Genomic DNA, 13043 nt, shown 5'->3' with positions numbered 1-13043 from the left:
ATAGAGGGAGACAAACAGAAAACAAGGAGACCCTCCATCTTCTGGGCAGGAGGAGAGCCTTAGGACCCTGAGTCCAAGGGTGTCCAAGGACACCAAGTCCAAGGCTGACTGAGCCTTCTGACGAGATGGAGATTAGAGCAGCAGCTCCATCCCAGAAGGAGCTTCCCTGGAGGCTCAGACAGTAAAGAATCCGCCTGCAATGCAGGAGACCCAGATTGGATCCCTGGGTCGGGAAGATCCCCTGGAGAAGGGAATGACTACTCACTCCAGTATTCTTGCCTGGAGAGTCCCATGGACAGAGGAGCCTAGCAGGCTACAGTCTTGGGATCACAGAGTTGGACACGATTGAGCATGTTCACAGTTTCACATTCTATCCCAGAAGGATGTTCACCCTTTCTTTATTCCACCTCTCAGATATGCGGAGTGATCTCTTTGCGTAAATAATTCTCATTTCAGGTGCAATCTCTCAGATGTAATTTGGGGAACACATGTACACCCGTGGTGGATTCATGTCAATGTATGGCAAAACCACTACAATATTGTAAAGTAATTAGCTTCCAATTAAAATAAATTTATATTAAGAAATAAATAAAATGCAAAATAAAAAATAAAAAAATAAAAGCTAAGTAACTTCTAAAGAGTTGTAACTGCAGAAATGTTCCTTCTCCCTTAGAACTCCTGTCCTTCCTAGTCCCCTGCCTCACCCGTTCTTCCCTCAAGTCTCTACCCTCATCACATCCTCAGGGCCCATCGGTTCACACGCCTGCCTGCCCACTCTTCTGACTCTTCTTCCTTGTACTTCAGCACCACCCAGAGACCAAGATCTCTACAGTTTAGAAAATCCCATAAGAAAAACTTGATGTGTTTAGTAATTATAAAATTTATTGAAATAAAGGCCTATAACATAGTAGAGTTATAAACATTTTAGTTGCTTTTATTTTTTCTTTTTGAAATACAAAATGTGCACATTGAGTTTACACAAACACGCGATGGCCAAGTTCAGTGTACATGTATTGTACTACTCTTAATTTCTACACTGGTGATAGCAGGGCAGCTTTCAACATCCTATGTCTACACCAGAATAGATACCTGATTTATTGTTGCAGAGACAGTTGCAAATTTCCTCCTACTCTAGCCTCTTGATCTTGGTGATATTTCTGCAAAACAAGGAAGGTGTGTGTATCTTTAGTAATACCGTGGCAGCTTTACAATTTTGGCTTAAGGTCATTAAAAATAATCTGAATAATTGGAGTTTTATGATGAGCTAAATCATAATACAATCCAGAGGAGTTGCTTAGCATTTATATTCATTTTCTACTAAATTTGGGTATTCTAGTGCTTAATATAATGGAATCAGTGGTGCTTTCAAAGTGAATTCTTGCTGTTTGTACCTAGTAGGCATTGGGGTAACCAAGATTTCTTTGTCCCTGAATGGCACATAATGTAAAGGTGCCAGGAGGGAGTCAGAATGCAATAGGCCTTGAATGTGGTTAAGAATGAACTTGCTAAGCATTGCCATGGCCTAGAGGACAGATGTCCTGACCCTTTTCATAAGCCTGTGGGCATTCTTGCTTTGTTTCACACCTTCTTGGACTTCACTTAGTGACAGAAAACAGTCAACTTATAGGATTGAACAAATCCAAAATTACATATATCATGTAGGCCTTGGCTATAATATGTATTATGAAAAATTGAGAATGCTTATTAAATAAGCTCTATTAGGCATATGCTGACATCTGGTGATAAACTAATTTGTTTCGTGTTATAAAAAATGCCAGATGAATGTCTTAACAGAAGGCAGCAAATCCAGAGAAACGGACTATGTGTGTGTGTGTGTGTGTTTCCAATTATAGTAATCTTGTTTACTTAAAGTATAACTGGAATTACAGTATTCAAACATGGAAACTAATAGCTGGAAATTAAGTACAGATGCTAGTATTTAGAAAACCATTTAAAATCCTGGGACTGAATACATACACGTGAGTAGCAAAAAACACTGATATTTTAAAATCACCAATAATGTGAAAGCTTCAATAATCACATGGCTAGAGAATGAATAAAACTATATGCCAGATTCTATTCCTTTTGAATATTCACAGGGTATGAAATGACTTAGAACATCCCATGGACTCAGTGGCATTATGAAAAGGATGCAGATTTATAAACGGAAAACTCAAATCTTTTGGGGGTTGCTTTATGTTAAAACAAAGCTTGTTTGCATAATATGCCTCATTGTAAAGCTGAGCAATCTATGCTAAAAGTGGTAGCTCCAGCTTTGTGTGATAGAATCGTTCACGTTTGTCTGTTTGAGGATGTATTTGACAAGTTAAATCACATTTTCGAAGAGCTGCATGGAGCGCATGATGTTTTCGTCCTGTAAGGGAGAAACAGTGGATTAAATTCACCATATCTGTAAAGCAAAGTGCACTATTTTGCCTCTAAGTTTCACCAACCCCCACCAACCTCCTGTGCCAAGTGTTCAAATACTGTGTCTGCAAATGTAAGTACGCTTCTATCCATTTTCCATGCTATACTGTGGAGAACCTGTTTTATGTTTTACTGAGTCCACCAGGCTTTAAAGACCTATTTAACTCTGACTTTGTGTTGAGAGGATATTTCTCCAATTAGAATGCCAGTATGGAAACTGGAGAGGTAGCACAGAGTGTATCCAAAGTGAGCAATGCAAACCGCCATATCTGGTCATCAGAGGCCAAATCACAGGGACTTGTACAAATGGAAGGAGACAGGGTTTGTGTGTGAGCTAAGAGTCAACTTCATGAAGACTGGAAGTTGGGATTTAGGAGATGGGTTGGCGGTAATTATAGCTGTCCTTCTCAGTCTGAGATAAATCTCTGTGACCTTTAGGAACATTTAAAAATGAATGGTCTCTCAATGCCAGGGAAAGGATTGTTTGGAAGAAACCATTGACCAGTATCTGCAGTTTAGTTCGTTCCTTTGAAACTTAACGGGACAGACTGGGCATGATGGGGTACTTAGAGGTTGTGAGCATTTATAGTAATGGAAAATGGTAGCAGAACTGATGACATGCTCTTCCGGAAGCCAAACAACACCTCCATTAGCAGATTGATGTCACCAAGTTAATTCAGAGAGACCATGACATTGAAATATGAGTTGAAAAACAAGCAGGCATCAGGAAAGGGAAAGTATATCAATTTGAAAATAATGAGAAAGAGTAAAACACCAGCAAACTTTTGTCTTCAAAATTATTTTTAAAACTCTTAATTGTTCTACCCACATAGGAAGTCAAATAACTCTAGGTGTCTGCCACCAGATGGTAGAGGACTGCATGGACTTTCCCTCAGGGAGGATTTTCTGCTGTTTAATTTTGTGACTGAACTATTTTGTTCAGCCAAAGACATATCTTGTGCACATACACTGAAGCAATGGTGTTTATATTAGAGATTGGATATAAATTTGATCAGTGATACACTGTTGGCCATACTGGAATCCTAAATCTCTGGAGGATATGATAGACAAGATACATGTTATATTCTAGTTCTGGGGAAAGAACAATTCAAATCTCACATATGTTTTGTCCTCAGTGATGAATATTCCAAAGGATTTGAAGAGCAAAAGCACACTCATACAACCATCTCTCCAGGGCTTCCCTCAGAGCCTGCCTCAGGGTGTGTTGACTAACAGAATGTGTAAACCGGTGGTTGTTTTCAGTGGTAAGCTTGTTGCATCTCAGTTGTAGAGAAGTGATGATTTTAGGCATATGACCTTTGTACTTTGCTCAGTCAGTGGTGGCTAGGGGACAGTGCTCAGTCCAGCTCTTAAGAAGGCAAAAAGGATAGTTCCTTTACTCTCATTACTTACTTTTTGACAACTTTCGATGAATTCATCTATGGTAACGACTCCATCTTTGTTTTTGTCCATTTTCTGTTAGGGAATAAAGAACAAAAAACTTTACTCAGACATTCCCCTCAATACCCTCACTCCTGAACTGAACAAGCTGAAGCAGATGAAAAGAAAGCCCAGCTGCTTATTTAATGAGGAGAAACTGCTTCAAAACACAAACTAGTAGTTTCTTGGTGATAAGACTCGTATGAGGCTGACTGATTTTAGGCTGTTGCCTTTTTAATAGAATGTGGTGCAGTTCTAGAGTCTCTCTGTTCTAGTAAAAACCCTACCCTGCAGCTACCATAGAGTTCAGGCAATTTGACTTATAGAACCTTGATTTTCTCATCTGTAACATGGGGCTAATGAGGATATAAATAACCTCATAGAGTCTTACGAGAAATGAATGAAAACAAACATCCCAAAACATATGAGACATGGCAATTGCTTGCTTATCTTAGTGTTCTATTGAGGATATGGTGAATGAGTTCAGTAAGTGGAATTATCAATATTATGATAAATTCAAAACCAAAATTGCTAAATTAATAATGGTACTATTCCATAGTTGAATGGTAAATATTCTATAGTTTTGTCACTTTCAGTAAAAAATTATTTTCCTTTACATTCTTTTGAATTGACATGCTTTACAAACATCAGGAAATTTGCTCTTAATTTCATTCCCTCTCTATTGCATTCCTACCTGGAAAAATGTTTCAACATGTTGTCTGGGAGCATCTTCTTTGAGGACAGGATATGTACATTTACCCATCATATCATATATTGCTTTCATTATATCAAGCATTTCCTGAAAAGGAAAGGGCAGTTACGTGAGGCCACAAATGATGTGAAAAGAAACCACCCTGAGAAGCCTTGACAGGTTATTCCTACTCAGTTTCAAAGTTTTAATTTTTTGTTGATTCTTCATTAAATATCTTGGTTGTCCCAGAGTAATAGCCTTATGCCTTAAAAATAGCAGAATCAGAATGTAAGAATCAAGTCTGATCTTGGTTTCAAGATGAAATAAATTACTGTATAACTAACATGATCAGAAAACACCCTGGTGTAATATTTGGACTTCCATACAACTTCACACAGGCTATCTTTGCATTATAGGCTTATTATATATTTTATATGTTGACTATCAATTTCCATTTACTGAGAATAAAATATATTCCACATTATGAGAATTATACTAAAACTAACTGATAAGTCTCAGAGCTTATTAGGGTTTTCCACGTGTTTTTCCTATTGTGACTTTAAAGTCATATGTGGATTAGTCAAAATATTATGCAGGAAATGCTTTGAAATTTTAATTTTTGTTAAAACCAAATCTAGTTTTTGATTTGTGATTTCCAGTCTTAGTGAAAAAAAATATCTAGTTAACATAGACATTCAGTTTTATTCATACTTGTTTTCTTCTTTTCGAAGTTTCCACATAAGAGTCTGGATTAAGCATGTAATATACTTTTACTTTTGACAGTATTCAATTCCATTTTAAATGATAAAATTTGTAGTTTGTAAACCATAGGTGAACCCCTATGGTTTGAGTAGAAGATTGTTTAATATAGCATTCATGAGATGTGTAAGATACAAGTGGTAAGAACAGCATGTTTGTGTTAAACACAGAAAAGACCAAGAGATACCTAATATCCTGGAGGCATCTGAGTACTACTAAATGTTTGTTGTATACCAAACATACAAGAGGCAGTAAGTATCCAGGAGACATGCTCAAAGTACCTGAATACTTAATACTCATGAGGTCTTAATTCAGCCACCCATTTGTGAGATCTGTTCTGGCCCATGTGTCCTCTGCTCAACAAACACAAAACCCATGGACATTGATCAGGTTAATTGTTTCATTATAACTGTGGTCAGGTGAACTTGTCCCTGTATCTTGGACAGAGCTAGTCAATGTTTGTCCCAGGATACCTTCTATTTGAGGAGCCTCATGCTCAAAACACAACTCTGGGGAAAGCTAGTGAGAGAAAGAACATGTAGACATTGAATCACATCCAGGATTCAGGTAATATGGTCCTTCAACCTACCTTCACTCTATCCTCAATTCGTTATCTTATCCCATCCTTCCCCACTTACTTCTCATTGTGTTTTAAATTAGTTATCAGCCATTTGATATGCACATCCTAATTTGATCTGTGAGCCTTTTTCCTTAGATTAGCCCACCTGGAAATATATTTGAAACCCTACTATTGCCTTAGGTCATTTCCCACATAATACAGATCACTACATAATTCACACAATGTTAAAATTGCCTCTGTTCCCACGTGGACCATATTATATGGGAGAAAAAGAAGTTACAGGCCAAATATTCTGACATGGTTTGGATATATTTTCTTCCAATCTCATTCCAACCACTCTCTTTATTCCATGTACAGTATTTATTAAAATGCTATTAGAAATCAAGATGTGATCCTTCTGTGTTTTATAATAACTTTGGAGATTAACAATAAGCTATTTCTACCCATTCCAAATTTTTCATCAGTATATTTCTCTACCACCACAGAAAATATGTTAGATTCCTAAAAAAGTGATTTTAGAATGATAATTGCAATCATTTAGCATTTCAAGTTAAAAAATGAAAATGGTCCAAAGGCTAGCTGTGTTGGTGAGGCATTTCTTACTTCTTTAGTGATGTAGCCATCTTTATTTATGTCGTACAAATTAAACGCCCAGTTGAGTTTTTCTTGTACAGTCCCCCGAAGCAAAATAGAAAGACCCTTGATGAAATCCTAAAAAGAAGTAAAAATACAATTTGATATAGAATTTCTAAATAAAAACAAACTCTAATAAAATTCTTTGTCAAATGGTACAAGTAAAGCTTTCAGACCTCTGGATTTTGAACCATTTACTTAGCAAAATGGTTCATGAATTCCTGATCATCTTTTCCCAGCATTCTTTGTGGGCATAAACCCTCCTTAGGTTTAACATTTCACTTTTTAAGAAATAATTGTATTTATTTATGTATTTATTTTCCTTGTGCTGAGTCTTCCTTGCTGCACATGCTTTTCTCTGCTAGTGGCAAGTGGGCCTACTCCTTGTTACAGCGCACAGGCTTCTCATTGTTGTGGCTTCTCTTGTTGTGTCTCTAGGGCACACAGGCTTCAGTAGTTACAGTTCCTGGGCCCTAGAGCACAGGCTCAATAGCTGTGGCTCACTGGTTTAGTTGCTCCAAGGCATATGGGATCTACCCAGACCAGGGATCGATCCTGTGTCTCCTGCATTGACAGGCGGATTCTTTACAACTGAGCCACCAGGGAAGCCCAACATTCTCACTTTCTAATTGAAAACTGTGACTTAAGTCAATCGGAAATTGTGTCAAAACAGACACCCCAAAACAAGACCCATACGCAAGTGTTTAAGTGGCCTTACTTCCTACTACAAGTGCATAATATTCTTTTACTGAAAAGAATCTAATGACAATGTATCTTTTAAAATACAAGCATATACATAACACACTTCCCTTGGATAAGACTGGCTAACCAAGAGATGTGGATTGTCTTTAAGATACGGGCCAAGTGAAGCCTTTACTTAGAAATCAAGTTGTGGGCAGTGGCTAAGAGCACAGAGCTAGACGCCGGGCAGCTTGAATTCAGATTCCAGCTGTATCATCTGATAACTGTCCTCTCAGACAACTTGACATCCTTTTATCTCAGTTTTCATGAGTGGAGATTACCATATTTAACTTCTCAAAAATTTTATGAGGATTAAAAGAATTAAGCCGCTTATAACTGTGTGGCAAGGACAGTGGCTATGTATTTGTCAAGTAAATGGAACCCTCAGTCAACTTCAAGGTTAGGCAGGTTTGATTGAATAGGAGAGAATCCAGATTAACTCTATCAAGTTCATATATACTTGGTGCTCAGTTGGCAGGGTTAGCATCACAATATGGTGGATTCTGAGTTCACATGGAATTGACAATCCGCTGTCAGGTAGGAATGAAAGAGCAGAAGGGAATTCCAGGAGTGGACTCTGGGCAAAGTTGTAGTCTTGCTTTACATTTTTACATTCCAACATTTTGTACTTGTTTTCCTGTCTCAACTTCTTTACAATTTTTTTTAAAAGATGGGTGACATTCATGTAATTAAAAATGTAAAAATATATAAGATGTTTCATGCAAAATCATCCTCCCAATTCTGCACCCCATCCACCCTATTTCTTTCCTCTAGCCAACTGACATTAGTACCTTCTTGTTTTTACTTTTGAAGAATTTTTATGCATATACAAGTATAAGGCATATTTATTTAAATATCTATTTCTTCTCCTTTTACAAAAATGATAGTGTAACAGGCTGCTTTGTGTGTGTGTGTGTTTTAAAAACTTAGCAATAAAACTTGGAAATAATTCCTGTCTTTTTCATCATTGCATACATATGAATAAACCATAATTTATTTAGCCAATATCCTATGGATGAATTATTTAAAGATTTCCAGTCTCATTATAAAGAAAGCTACAGAGTGACTTTATATATACATAATATATATACTGAATAAGTATATCTGCAGTTCCTAGAGGTGGAACCTCTCGGTCAAAAGATTTGAACATTGGTAAATGTTATATACTTATTTTCAAATTGCCCCTCCAATTCTCTTTTCAAAATCTATGCATAAGAAAACTATAGCTTGTCAATACTATATGGATCACAGTTGTGATCTTTCTCAATCTTGTAGATTAATATTTCTGTCTCAGATTACTAAAATTTGTATTCATTCTACTGTGAATAAATTTGAGCAGTTTTTGGAAATGTCTTGATTTATAGAAACTCTTCACATATTAGTAAAACTATCCCTGGTCTGGAATATATCTTCACATATTGTTTCCCAGTTTGTCATTTCTTTCTTTTTATTACACTGATTTTCTGTTGAGTAGGCATCTTTTGGTTTTTATATTCTAGAATTTGTCAGCCTTTTACTTCATGTCTCTTTGTTTATGTCATATTCACCATAAGTTTTAGAGTCTTAGGTAGAGCTGGGGTTCAATTCTGGTTCTGCCACTCATTAACTGTATGACTTTGGGCAAATCACTTAACATCTCTTAAGTCTGGAACTCCTCATCTCTAACATGTGGCAAGTAATACAGGCCTTTGTTTTTTTTATCCGCAACTCACCACTCCCATCCAACAATATTTTTTATAAACTGAAAAAGAAGAACCTTTATTGGGAAGATAGGGGTGGTGGTGAATTTTGGTGCCAGAACTCATTTAATGCCAAAATCTGAACTGAAATGACATGAAACTATTCTAGCATCTATCTATTTATCTGTTTATCTCTATCACTAATCACTTATTATGTGTTATCAATCACATTAATCAAAAGACATTTAATATTTCCAAGTCATAGTAGCTTGACACAGTATAAGCTTATTTCTCACTCACATGCAATGAAATATGAGTGAGGATGGTGTTCTGTTCTGTGCAGTCATAACAGAGATCCAGGATTCTTTGCTCCAAGGCAAACTGAAATATGTAACCTCACGGTCTCCACAGATGGGAAGAGAGAGGAGCTGTGGTCACTTCCACCACTTCAACCACTCCCATTGGTTGAAATTCAGTCTTGGCCCCACCTACCTGGGAAGGAGGAGAGGCTGGGAATATGGACTGATCATGTGATCTTAAAGCAGAATGCATGGACATTGGATCAGTAGCACTCTCTGCTACATTTATTGTTGAGACAGCAAGGAGATCTAACCAGTCAAACCTAAAATACATAAACTGAAAATTCATTGGAAGGAATGATGCCGAAGCTGACACTCCAATACTTTGGCCACCTGATGCGGAGAGTCTTCTCATTGGGAAAGACCCTGATGCTGGGAAAGATTGAAGGGAGGAGGAGAAGGGGATGACAGAGGATGAGATGGTTGGATGGTGCCACTGACTCAATGGACATGAGTTTGAGCAAACTCCAGAAGATGGCTGCCATGTTGCAGTCCACGGGGTTGCAAAGAGTCAGACATATCTTAGCAACTGAACAAAAATAGTTTTACTGTACAAATGTTACACAGTTGATTACAGCATGCTGCAGATCCTGCAGGAGACATGAATAATAAAGAGTATATGCACAGTGTTGTGTGTCTAAAATCTGCAAGACTCTGAATGACAAATTCAGCTGGCTGTAAGGAATTCGAGTGAGGGACTGGGAACCTATATGTGCCTCGCTGGCCGGGCTGGATGAAGCACAAGCTGGAATCAAGATTGCTGGGAGAAATACCAATAACCTCAGATGCACAGATGACACCACTCTTATGGCAGAAAGTGAAGAGGAACTAAAACACCTCTTGATGAAAGTGAAAGAGGAGCATGAAAAAGTTGCCTTAAAACTTAACATTCAAAAAACAAAGATCATGGCATCTGGTCCCATCACATCATGGCAAATAGATGGGGAAACAATGGAAACAGTGACAGGCTATTTTTTGGGGCTCCAAAATCACTGCAGATGGTGATTGCAGCCATGAAATTAAAAGATGCTTGCTCCTTGGAAAAGAAGTCATGACTAACATAGACAGCATATTAAAAAGCAGAAACATTACTTTGCCAACAAAGGTCCATCTGGTTAAAGCTATGGTTTTTCCAGTAGTCATGTATGGATGTGAGAGTTGACCTATAAAGAAAACTGAGTGCCAAAGAATTGATGCTTTTGAACTTTGGTGTTGGAGAAGACTCTTTTTTTTTTTTTCCCATTTATTTTTATTAGTTGGAGGCTAATTACTTTACAATATTGTAGTGGTTTTTGTCATACATTGACATGAATCAGCCATGGATTTACATGTATTCCCCATCCCGATCCCCCCTCCCACCTCCCTCTCCACCCGATCCCTCTGGGTCTTCCCAGTGCACCAGGCCCGAGCACTTGTCTCATGCATCCAGCCTGGGCTGGTGATCTGTTTCACCCTAGATAATATACACGTTTCGATGCTGTTCTCTCGAAACATCCCACCCTTGCCTTCTCCCACAGAGTCCAAAATTCTGTTCTGTACATCTGTGTCTCTTTTTCTGTTTTGCATATAGGGTTATCGTTACCATCTTTCTAAATTCCATATATATGCGTTAGTTACTGTATTGGTCTTTATCTTTCTGGCTTACTTCACTCTGTATGATGGGCTCTAGTTTCATCCATCTCATTAGAACTGATTCAAATGAATTCTTTTTAATGGCTGAGTACTATTCCATGGTGTATATGTACCACAGCTTCCTTATCTATTCATCTGCTGATGGGCATCTAGGTTGCTTCCATGTTCTGGCTATTATAAACAGTGCTGTGATAAACATTGGGGTGCACGTGTCTCTTTCAGATCTGGTTTCCTCGGTGTGTATGCCCAGAAGTGGGATTGCTGGGTCATATGGCAGTTCTATTTCCAGTTTTTAAAGAAATCTCCACACTGTTCTCCATAGCGGCTATACTAGTTTGCATTCCCACCAACAGTTTAAGAGGGTTCCCTTTTCTCCACACCCTCTCCAGCATTTATTGCTTGTAGACTTTTGGATAGCAGCCATCCTGACTGGTGTGTAATGGTACCTTATTGTGGTTTTGATTTGCATTTTGGAGAAGACTCTTGAGAGTCCCTTGGACTGCAAGAATAGACTGCAGTCTATTCTAAAGGAAATCAGTCCTGAATATTCATTGGAAGGGCTGATGCTGAAGCTGAAACTCCAAAACTTTGGCCACCTGATGCAAAGAACTGACTCATTGGAAAAGACCGTGATATTGAGAAAGATTGAAGACAGGAGGAGAAGAGGATAACAGAGGATGGGATGGTTGGATGGCATCACCAACTTGATGGACATGAGTTTGAGCAAGCTTCAGGAGTTGGTGATGGATAGGGAAGCCTGGTGTGTTGCAGTCCATGGGGGTCTCAAAAAGTAGGACACGACTGGTGACTGAACTGAACTGAACTGGTAGGATAGCACAATTGCTAAGAGATGTATGCTGGGCCAGACTGCTTGAGTTTGAATCCTGACTCTCCTACTTTCTAGCTGTGTGACCTTGGGCAGGTTGCTTTAGTTCTCTGTGAATCTCTTTCCTAATTTGCTAAAATGACAATAATCATACCTGTGAAGATTAAGTTACTGTGTGTAATTCATTCATCATAATGCCTGACTCAGAAAGAGTGCTAAACACGTCAGCTAGTCTTATTGTATGTAGGTATTATTAATATTATTTTTAATGTTATTTTCACATACTTAGTACAGTGACTGACACAAAATAAGTGCTTGTTTTATAATCAGATGCAGAACTCTCACAGCATTGCAGACAGAGTGATCATCTGGCCAGTGCTTAAATGTGTTCATTGTAAGATCACTGAGTAATAAAGTGACCAATGTCGTTCTTAACTGGCTTCGTTGGAAAAACTTTCCTTTGCAGTACCTGCTGTGGTTAATATCTAATAAATATTGAGCGCATATTTGGTGCCAGGCACTCAGCCAAGCCCTTAGGTGACATCACTTTGTCATCCTATTATCCTGTGAAGTAGCTTTGTTTGCTGATGTTTCACAGAAAGGAACACTAAGGCTCAGAGGATCTCACAGGGTCTCAACCACTTGATGGCAAAGGGATTTTTAGCTCCAGTCATATCTGGATCCAGGGCCCCTCCTGTCTTATCCACTCCACCCTTTGGGTTTAAGCAAATTAAGTATAAAACTTCCATTTCCCTTTATCTTGCATTAGGATTGTTTCTGCTGTACTTCCCAGGATCTACTGCTAGTCAAAATATGTTCATTTCTTAATAATTTCTGCTTTCTAGAGACTTTTCACGTAGCTATCCAATTTAGAAAAATAACTACAATAGCCTAGTTTTAAATTTGATTTTGATTTAACATTTATTAATTCATCCATTAGTTTGTCTCTAAAAAGACATTTTTTACCAACATGCTTATAGTATATAGTCATTACAACTAATTTCCCAAATTATCATCAGCATTCATCACAATTACTATGATGAATATTACATAAATATTGTAATAGCAACATTAGGCATGGTCTCATATCATTAACACCAGACTAAATTTACATGTGAAATTGGATACAAAGTGCTATGAGTAATTGATGGTACATTTCTAATATGTAAGTAATTTTAAGTAATGAAAGCACTAGCAGTCTTTGCCTTACTCATACCTTAGCTATGAAAGATTTTATTAGGTGAACTGGAACGTTTGATTTCTATGTTATGGCTAA

General features: G+C 37.8%; 1 protein-coding gene across 5 annotated transcripts in view; it reads right to left on the bottom strand.

The window, feature by feature from the left end:
- Positions 1-908: 908 nt before the first annotated feature.
- Positions 909-13043, bottom strand: part of KCNIP4 (potassium voltage-gated channel interacting protein 4) — a 1244828-nt gene continuing 1232693 nt past the window's right edge. For all 5 annotated transcript variants that reach the window (XM_070452097.1, XM_070452100.1, XM_070452099.1 and 2 more), the window contains exons 5-8: positions 6501-6608; positions 4562-4666; positions 3841-3903; positions 909-2374 (exon numbers count right to left, since the gene is read on the bottom strand). In XM_070452097.1, coding sequence (XP_070308198.1) covers positions 2327-2374; positions 3841-3903; positions 4562-4666; positions 6501-6608 — 324 coding nt within the window. In that variant the 3' untranslated portion in view covers positions 909-2326. The remainder of the gene's footprint in view (positions 2375-3840; positions 3904-4561; positions 4667-6500; positions 6609-13043) is intronic.

Source organism: Odocoileus virginianus, chromosome 21 (genome assembly GCF_023699985.2).
Source record: "Odocoileus virginianus isolate 20LAN1187 ecotype Illinois chromosome 21, Ovbor_1.2, whole genome shotgun sequence".
NCBI classification, from domain to species: Eukaryota; Metazoa; Chordata; class Mammalia; order Artiodactyla; family Cervidae; genus Odocoileus; species Odocoileus virginianus.
This window is presented reverse-complemented; position numbering and strand designations above follow the sequence as displayed.